This window comes from Mytilinidion resinicola, assembly GCF_010093595.1.
Source record: "Mytilinidion resinicola strain CBS 304.34 unplaced genomic scaffold BDZ99scaffold_22, whole genome shotgun sequence".
NCBI classification, from domain to species: domain Eukaryota; kingdom Fungi; phylum Ascomycota; class Dothideomycetes; order Mytilinidiales; family Mytilinidiaceae; genus Mytilinidion; species Mytilinidion resinicola.
In genome coordinates, this window is record NW_022985458.1 from 489,672 (window position 1) to 498,485 (window position 8,814).

The 8,814-nt window shown below is 46.7% G+C and overlaps 2 protein-coding genes across 2 annotated transcripts; one reads left to right on the forward strand and one right to left on the reverse strand.

The window, feature by feature from the left end:
* Nucleotides 1-3,651: 3,651 nt before the first annotated feature.
* On the reverse strand, nt 3,652-4,627 carry BDZ99DRAFT_397802 (uncharacterized protein; the record flags this gene model as incomplete). Its single annotated transcript, XM_033716062.1, has 3 exons — nt 3,652-3,927; nt 3,981-4,222; nt 4,276-4,627. 3 exons carry the CDS (start codon nt 4,625-4,627, stop codon nt 3,652-3,654), a joined length of 870 nt encoding a protein of 289 aa, XP_033571422.1.
* An 839-nt stretch (nt 4,628-5,466) lies between these two features.
* Nucleotides 5,467-7,145, forward strand: BDZ99DRAFT_425750 (uncharacterized protein). Its single transcript, XM_033717102.1, has 2 exons — nt 5,467-6,592; nt 6,649-7,145. Exons 1-2 carry the CDS (start codon nt 5,695-5,697, stop codon nt 6,858-6,860), a joined length of 1,110 nt encoding a protein of 369 aa, XP_033571423.1. The 5' UTR covers nt 5,467-5,694; the 3' UTR covers nt 6,861-7,145.
* Nucleotides 7,146-8,814: the final 1,669 nt, after the last annotated feature.

The window sequence follows — 8,814 nt, forward strand, 5'->3', positions numbered from 1 at the left end:
AAGGCCCTATTAGGCCTACTAAGTACGTTAGTTGCTGTCTATAAAAATAGCGCTAATTTTAAACTAGGACTTTATAGCTATATACTAAATATTATAGTTTTTTTAGGTAATTAAGCCTATAAGCAGCGCAGGTAACTTTATAAGGTGCGCTAAGTTAATAGTTACTTATTTAGCTTCCTTATAAAGCGCAAGCTATTTATCTAAAAAGGGGCTATACGCGCAGCGCGCATTATAGGGGGACTAAGAAGTTAATAAAGGAGAAGTAAAAATAGTAATAACTTTTTACAACGTTTTTTTCTTATACTTTATTAAGTTATTGCAGCTATAGTAGCTTTTACAGGATACTATAACAGGTCGTTTCTTCTATACCTTCTAAGTGTTATATACTAAGGCAGGGTATAGGTTAAGTCGTCGTCAGGGTGCAATAGTCTTTAAAAGGTGAGGCAAGATCAATCTCAGGTACAAGACGGGGTTGTTACTTCCAATAGGTAGTATTGAAGTCTTAAGTTGAACACCCGGTTCCTATCTATGGAAAGGAGCGTCCTTATATATAAAAGCTCCGTCCTAAGAAATTTATCTGCTCGTTCGGCTCGCTGCCTCGAGCCTCGCGAGCTCTGTCCCGGCTCGCAGCCTCGAGCTCCTCGAGCCATCACGTGACCTCTTCCTCGTGATGTACCGTTCTAGATCGTTCCCATCCACCAGCAGTCCGTGGGGGAATCCAGGATCCCTATGCGTCCCACACGTGACCCCCTTGGTCCCGTGACCTGGTCCTTCGTGATCAGCCTAATCTGTCTGCTTGTTTCCGCGAGTGCCTCTGCGCTCGGGCGGTTTGTATTACGGGTTGTAACAGATACTTAGCTATATATTTAGTAAGCTAATATTAGGCCTGCTCTAGAAGGGCTAGAATTAGCCCTTTATCTCCAGGGTTATCCTTATTATTAGCAAATGTTTTCTGCGCGTTGCGGGACGCATGCGTTCCGTCTGCGAGTTGCTAGTAAGCAATTAGGTCGGCTTCGGCTGTGTTAAGTTGTTCCGACCGTCTTCCTATAGTAGGGGCGGTGGAGGAGGATTCTCCGGAATTTATTATTTTAGCAATTAGGTTGGGTATAAGCTGGCTGCCTTCTATAAGGAAATATAAAGGATTTAAATATAAGGGAAAAGTGTATAGCAAGGGGCTTATAGATAGGATTAACAACTTTATATATTAAGAGACAAATCCTTAAGAAATTATAATGCATAGCCTAGAGCTATATATACCCCGGCCTAAGTAAGCACGTAACTTGCAGAGGCCTTGCAGGCTATACGCCTGCGCAGGCAAGCTGTATAAATTGGAAAGGATATATCTACATCCTATTTTATAGCTATATACTATAGGTGCTCCGGTTACCTTATATAAATAGAATACTACCCGAAGACTTCTATTAAAAAATATAAGTATAAATATCGGCCTATAGCTGTCCAACTCTACTATATTATCTAAAAAATTTTACTGGAAGGAGAGGGGTATTGTTATAGGCTACGCCCTGGGCTTCTTCTTATTAACTACCTTATAAGGCTCGGCTTATCCCTTATATTAATTTAAACCAACGCAGTGCTAATTTATATAGCCTACCTAACTTATATAGCCTGCCGGCTTTATAAACTTAGTATAGAATTAGTTCTATTCTAAGAACCTAAATTCTATACTAAAACTAGCTAGGCTGTTCCACCCTGTCCAATTTATAACGCCTTAATTTATCCTTTCTATTCCATATTATCCGTCCTGGTTTATAAGCCGTCACTAGGACCTATTCTAAGATTGAATCTCTATTTCTAGGAATTGGCTAGGCTGTTCCACCCTGTCCGATTCATCAAACCATATACTAACACATGTTCTCACGACCTAGCCGCTCGAACGGCCGCTCAATTGGCCACGCATTCTTTCCGTTTCACGTAGCCTCCTACGGAGCCTCCTTCACATTGCGGCACGACGATGCAGCACGACATTACAACCCAAGCACGATGATGCAGCACGACGATACCGTACGGAGGAGGACAGGACGGCTGCATCACTTTCTCGACGATGAGGTATATAGGCAGCGTGTATTCGCAGTTTAGATCTTTAATGAATTCTTCTTGTACTTAATACAATCTATTGTTTCAGGCCTACGGCCCTTACAGTTATTGCTCCTTCACAATTCCTCTAGCTTTAAAAGCTTCTTTAAATTGGCCTTATAATCGCGTCGAGCAGCTGTTCTAGCGCGTTGGTCCTTGAGCGTGGTCCTTGAGACACTGTATGTTGCAATAGCACGTCGTTCGCTTTGAAATTGATTTTTATTAATTGCTGCAATAGCTAGACATATTCGGCCTTCGCTTTGAAATGATTGCGCGTTGTGTTGTTGAGGCATGGTGGTTGAAAGTTAACGGAACGCGTTCCTTTGATGGGGTGGTCGGCTCGCTTGTGGAGTACGTTACACCTACAGAGTATATTTCCTCTCTACTTTGCCGCCTAACATGATTAACTGATTAAAGGGCAGCTCTAGAAAAGATGTGGGTTAAAAAGGTAAACTAGAAGCCAGTTCTAGATTGCATGCTGAATGCTACGCTGAGTCTTGGCAAGCAGTTGTACGATTTTAAGGGCTCGAATGTCACGGTGTTACCGGATGAGCCGGTGGATATTGAGAGGTGTGAGGGCATAGCGTATTTGCCCCTTGTTTCCATTGAGAAAGCAGAGAAGACCGCGGTAAGGTCATAGCAGCTTCATGGCATTGTGGTGAAGCGTTTGCTAAGGGATTTTCAGCAGTATAAGAGAGTGGGTTATTTTTACATGGATAGGAGTTTATCGTGGGATTTGCTGAGGCTGTAACGGTATTGCCCGTTACACGCGCTACGCCGTGGCGTAGCTTGCCCCTGGTCCTGCTAGCCCTAGCTCGCGGCCCGTCCTGTACATAGACCTGCCTCTGCCCCTGCTTCTGCTCTTCACCAATTCTCTTGATTCATCACACAGCTGTACGTAGCTATCATCAATTGAATCTAATGCTTGTTCATCTCGCGTTCATGTCTGATACATCGTCGTCGTGACAGAGGCGTCTCACCAGGTTGGGGAACGGGGGCAGTTGGAACTTATTTGACGGTGATGTTGAAGGTTTGCTACCTAAGTTGCCTCCAAGGTTGACTGGAATTGCCAAGCATTTAAATACCAGAAGCTTCCAAGAGATATGGGATCTATTCCGCTTCAAATGATGTCGATGTTGACATCACGTGATGCAATTTCTGCCAAGCGCTCGCTCGATCCAAATGCTTTTCGGTCCTCAGTAATCCATCAACCTCATCCCCGGAATCGTCTTTTCATCATGCGACTATCCTTGGCATAGTACCAGCTATTGGCATCGCCGAACCGCCTGCGGTCATGCTCATCGTCATTCTACTAACCTGTTTCTCCCTATTGATGGATTAGAATACGCACGGTTCGGTTCATAGATCTCGTGGAGATTTACGGGTTCTAATGTAAGTTTAATGCCATCCTTCGCTGTCTGTGAGGGTTTGAGATATCCCGATCTTCAAATCACCAGGAAAGGTCCTTCGAGGAGGATCGTTCGAATTTCAACTTCCAAGGTTTCCGCTGACGAAAACAACGAGAACTGCGGCGTAACTATGGGACGGAATCAGCATTTACGAGAAGATGTTGCTGGTCAAGATAACTTGCGCTGCGGTCGCTGCAAATACCTCCGCTCGCCTCGCATTCGTGAGTAGAATCACGCTGAGGGCAAACAATGCCGTGAAGCCTCCTATCATTCCAAGTCGAGCCTTGGGAGGTTGCACGGCATAGAGTCCCACGATAGCTCCCACGAGTAGTACGGATGCAATCAATGTGCTGATGATGGCCACTGCCCAGACAACATGGCGTTCTTGATAGTGGCCTGTTGGGTCACCACCGGTTTGACGGCTCTTCGCAGAGCGTTAGCAGAACCAGCCAGCGCTGATGATCAAATGAAGCTTACAGTAACAGGCCAGTGATCCTGCAGGAATCGCGAGAGGAAATCGTCGTCCGCAGGAGTCTTCAAAGCTACTAAATCTTGTTCGTTGTCGAGAGCATACTTCGCGCGACCTCCGAGAACAGGATCAGGTTTCGGATTACCCTTCTTTGGTCTGCCACCGTCAAACCAAATGCGGAACGCTTCCACCACTCGATTACTTGGTCGGTCCAGTCTCGCGACCTGGCTTTGGAGCAACAGAGCCTTGTCTACGCTTGTTAGCAATGAGCTCGAAATGCAGCTCTAGCCTGGGACGTCTCACGATACTCTTTCATCTTCTCTCGAATTTGGATGACTATATCCATCCTCTCACGCTCTTCATCTCGGATTTCTGCGTTCTTGGAAAACGCTTCCCATCGCCTTGCCGAGTCTTTCAAATCAAGGTCTTGGGCGTTTGCGGCTTGCGCATCGAGTTGTGCTAAAGAGTGCTCTAAGGCCAGGAGTTCGCTTTGAAGGTATAGCAGATTTCTGGCACTGAGTTGATCAAAGCGATGGTAGATGAAGGTTTCGTTGTCGGGATCCCGCGCTATCCAGGCGGCTACCGCTCGATAGCCGTCGCGGTCTCTGCTTGAGAGGCGCCCCAGCTCGATGTCTGCGGACGATGAGTGTTGCATACTGCCTTCATGTTTTCATCTCAAGGTTTGACTTTGTTAATCGAAGATATCTTCTTTGGTTTGCAAGGCGTGGTCATCGTCACGAGCCGAGCTGGCCTTGGCGTCCATGCTTGCCCGGGGCTGTGCTCAGCTGTGTGATGTTGCTGCCTAACCCCAGCCTCCCACCTTCTACATGCTCATCACGTACTTCCCTTCGAGATATCAACATCCCAAGCAGCGATGATTAGGATGAAGACTTGAGTTCGGCAATCAGGAGTCGGCGTATGGGCGGTTGCCCAGTCTCAGGTATCGGTCCGAAGAACTATTGGGCCTGAGGATTCGACGCCTGAAGAGCCTCCTCGGAATTCAGAAAACTAGTATATATGCAAGCACATCGGGTGAGCATCCTTAATCTTCAACCGCAAGTGCGAGTGGAAGTTCGTAACTCCCGTCGTTTTGATCCCATCAAACAGACTAACTCGTCGTAAACAGTAAACATGTACACGCAGGAGAGGCCGCCGGCTCACTATTACTACAATCACAACCGATCCTACACCAAAGAAGAGTCCCCATCGCCCCGCACCCACACACGTCGTCGCGCATCTCAATACTCGAGTCGACCTCAGACGATCCCTCCGTCTTACCCGAGTCCACGGGCGATCCCTCCGTCTCACTCGGATCCACCTCAGCCGTCGTACGAACCGTACGCTCGATATCAGACCTACGGCAATACTGATCACTATTACGACCATCAGGTCCCACTCCACGCCAAGGCAGAGTCCGCATCGCACGGCTCGAGACCACGTCGCGCGTCTCACTCGCGTCGACCTCAGCCGTCCACTCCGAAGCGCCCTTCAACCCCAAAGGCGACTCCCCGGGCAACAGAAGAAGACGCTCGTCGAGCGGGCATTCCAACGGGCTACTCATACAAGAACTGGGATCCGACCGAAGAGCCTATCACGTTGCTGGGCTCCGTTTTTGACGCCAACTCGCTCGGCAAGTGGATCTACGACTGGACTGTCTTCCACCACGGCCCCAGCACGTTGCTGGGTAGCGTTTTCGACGCGTACAGTATACTGCTTAGTTCTATGCATGGGGGCCTCCGCAGCATGGCCAATCCTCTTGCGTCCCCACAGACACCAAATCACTCCCGCGACCTCAAGCGGCACTATGAAATATACGGCACTTTAGCAAACACACCGGTTGCAGCATTCCCAGACACCGGATCAGGGCGCAACGTAATGTCTCTTGCCTTTGCTGATGAGAATAAGCTAAGGATCGACTACTCAACCCAATTCGATTTCCTGCTACCTTCAGGCAGAATTACTCGCTCTGTAGGATCCGTGAAAGTGCCATGGAAATTTGCCGGCGAGTCTTCACCCTTCGACGTGGTTTTCTCGGTGCTCCCAAAATGCACTCATCCAGTAATTCTCGGCAAAGACTTTTTGAAGCTCACTAAAACACTGACGAGGTTTACTCACCGCATCACATCAAAGCTTCGGGCATTTGCTGCTCCAAAGAGTGTACACTTGTTGGGGCCACAGAACGAACGAGTGCTAGGCATTCTCGATGGACGACCAGTTACTGCGGTGCCTGATACCGGATCTGATGTCATGCTCATGTCGCGAGCTTATGCAGAACGGTACAACCTTATCATCTTCGAAGATCAGAGTCTTCGATCTGAACTTGAATTTGCGGATGGTTCTCGTGCGTTTACCAGCGGAATGGTCACGGATCTGGAGTGGACTTTCGCAAACTCTGATACAGCTTTTCGTTGCGATTTCCATGTCCTGGACGACCTCGTGGTGGATGTAGTATTGAGCAACGACTTTTTGTTTGATACAGAAGCGTTCTCATTGTATGCGCCATGCTTCTATGAAGAAGGGGCCTCTATCCCGGACCTCAGCTATGAGCTGAGCTTGGTGAAGCAGATAAGCTGGTTCGGAAACAGCTTTCGGAGGTTGTTAAAAAAGACCACCGCGACAGGTACACGCCATTTTGCTTCTCAACATGTCAGACTGATTGTCTAATAACTGCTCCAGAGTCTGAACCGTATAATGACCAGCCATCTGAGCTTCGGAAGGAGCTCCAACGCAGAGACGACGCAGAAGAGGCTATTGCGTCTTTGCCACAAAGTGAGCAGCTTGCCGCTCAGCTCATGGAAAAGCGCCGTAGAGATACATGGCAAAGGTCTCGACAACCACCTGGGCGCATTCGTGTCGTCGGCAACTCCGTTCCTAGTACTCCGCCGTGAGAAGCCCATCCCAGTCATTGTGGGGGCTTTCCAGTTTCGGTGATCTTGCGTGAAAGGTTGCATTTTGTCTCGATTTGTAGCCAGACTTTTGTCTCGCTTTGTAGCCAGCCTTTTGTCTCGTTTTGTAGCCAGTCTTTTGTCTCGTTTTGTAGCCAGACTTTTGTCTCGTTTTGCAGCCAGACTTTTGTCTCGTTTTGTAGCCAGGCTTTATTAGTAGTGTATCCGACACGAAGCGTGTTTGCCCTCATAGATTAACAAAGGAATATACCGCAATGTTTACATCCCAAATGTTTCAGGATGGACTAGAAGTCGGTGGACGAAGACAGTAATAAGGTGAACGCCGATCTAGGCCTAGATGGGCGCCATATTAATAGGGATTGCTTTTTGCAAGCAATTACAGGCGGGCTTTATTATTACCACCTTCTCTTTTCTAATAGGCTAAGCAACTTTTATACTACAACTTTTATAGTTCTAGATACTTTTAGAAATTAGTATAAAGTTCTCTATTAACTACAGGTTTTTATAGTCTAGGCCTTTTTTCTTTAGACCTTCCTTTTTACACTAGATACTTATAATATATAGGGTTCCAACTATATAAAATAGGAAAAAGAAGTAAGGAAATAAGAAGGTAAGAGCAAGGCTGGCTATTTTATAGAATAATATACTCTATACTAATAAGGATAAGGGCGGAGAATACTTCCTAAAAAGTGCCTTAAGCTTATAAGGCTTACAAAACTATATAGGGCGCTAATTTGTAACCCGGGACAGATTTAAGGCCCCTTACTAATACTTAACAGTTTCTAGTAATATATATCTAAGACTGCGCCGCGGCGGGTAAGTAAAGGTAAGTAAGGGTGAGCAGACCTGAGTAGACCTGAGCAAACTTAAGCCAAAGCTAAGCCGGGCCTGAGCTGGGCCTGAGCCGAACTCAGCCACAGCGGCGCCAGATAACGTAAGCAGTGGGGGTTAGGCAAGGTGCAGATTAGGGTATTAAAACAGCACCTCTAGACCCCTATAAGGTGTTTCGACATAGGCAGCTATATTTGCTAAAGTATTATAGACCGTGCTTACAATTTTATTAAAGCTTGTCTTAACTTCTTAATATAGAGAATATATAAGAATAAATTAGAGTTAAAGGGCTTCTTATTAGGTGCTAACTAATATCCCGCGTTCTTTTTAATGCCTACAACTTCTTTTTCTTACAAAGAGTAAATATAGCTATTTAGTCTTGGGTGTTAATAATCTTACACCCCCTAATTCCTCCATGCACACCTCTTTTTCGCTATTCGCACACCCCCTCCCCCCCTAGTCGTTTCACCGCCTTCCTATTAGCTCGGAGCAGCGCGGAGCTTCCTCCGGGCATTCACCTATACATCTATATACACGTAATGCTGTACACAAGGCCGTATATAAGGCTACACAAATCGGAAAAAATGCGCCGTAAAATAGAGAGACTGTATAGCCTCTCTATTTTATACAGCCTTATATATAGCTTCACGTATAAGCTTATATACAGGCTCACGTAGTATAAGTATAAGTCTAATTCTAAGTATAGAATAGAAGTTCTATTCTAGAAGTGCCTACGTGCCTACAAGCATGCTAAACCTGTTAAAACCTCACCTTATTACGGCTCCTTTGCATTAAGCCTGGCCCCCTAGCATCGCCGCCTATACCTACTCTTTACCTTGATTAATATACCCCTCGATTTCCTTATTATACGCTGCAAGCTAATGTAAAAGCTCCTTTCGGCTAAGCCTCTGTGCTTAAGGATGAGGCCAAAGCTGAGGCATAGGCTAAGGCATAGGCTGAGGCGTAGGCTGAGGCATAGGCTAAGGCGTAGGCTGAGGCATAGGCTAAGGCGTAGGCTGAGTACTATCTTTCCTCTGAAGTGCCTTTTTCCGTGGTACCTTATCCTTTGCACCAGGCGGCCGGCCGCGCTTCTTAGCTGCAGGTG

Bases quoted from the DNA above. Each gene is read 5' to 3' on its own strand.
- BDZ99DRAFT_425750 (XM_033717102.1), top strand. From the start codon at position 5,695: ATGCATGGGGGCCTCCGCAGCATGGCCAATCCTCTTGCGTCCCCACAG. The intron at 6,593-6,648 runs GTACACGCCATT...TAACTGCTCCAG, and splicing joins AAAAAAGACCACCGCGACAG to AGTCTGAACCGTATAATGAC.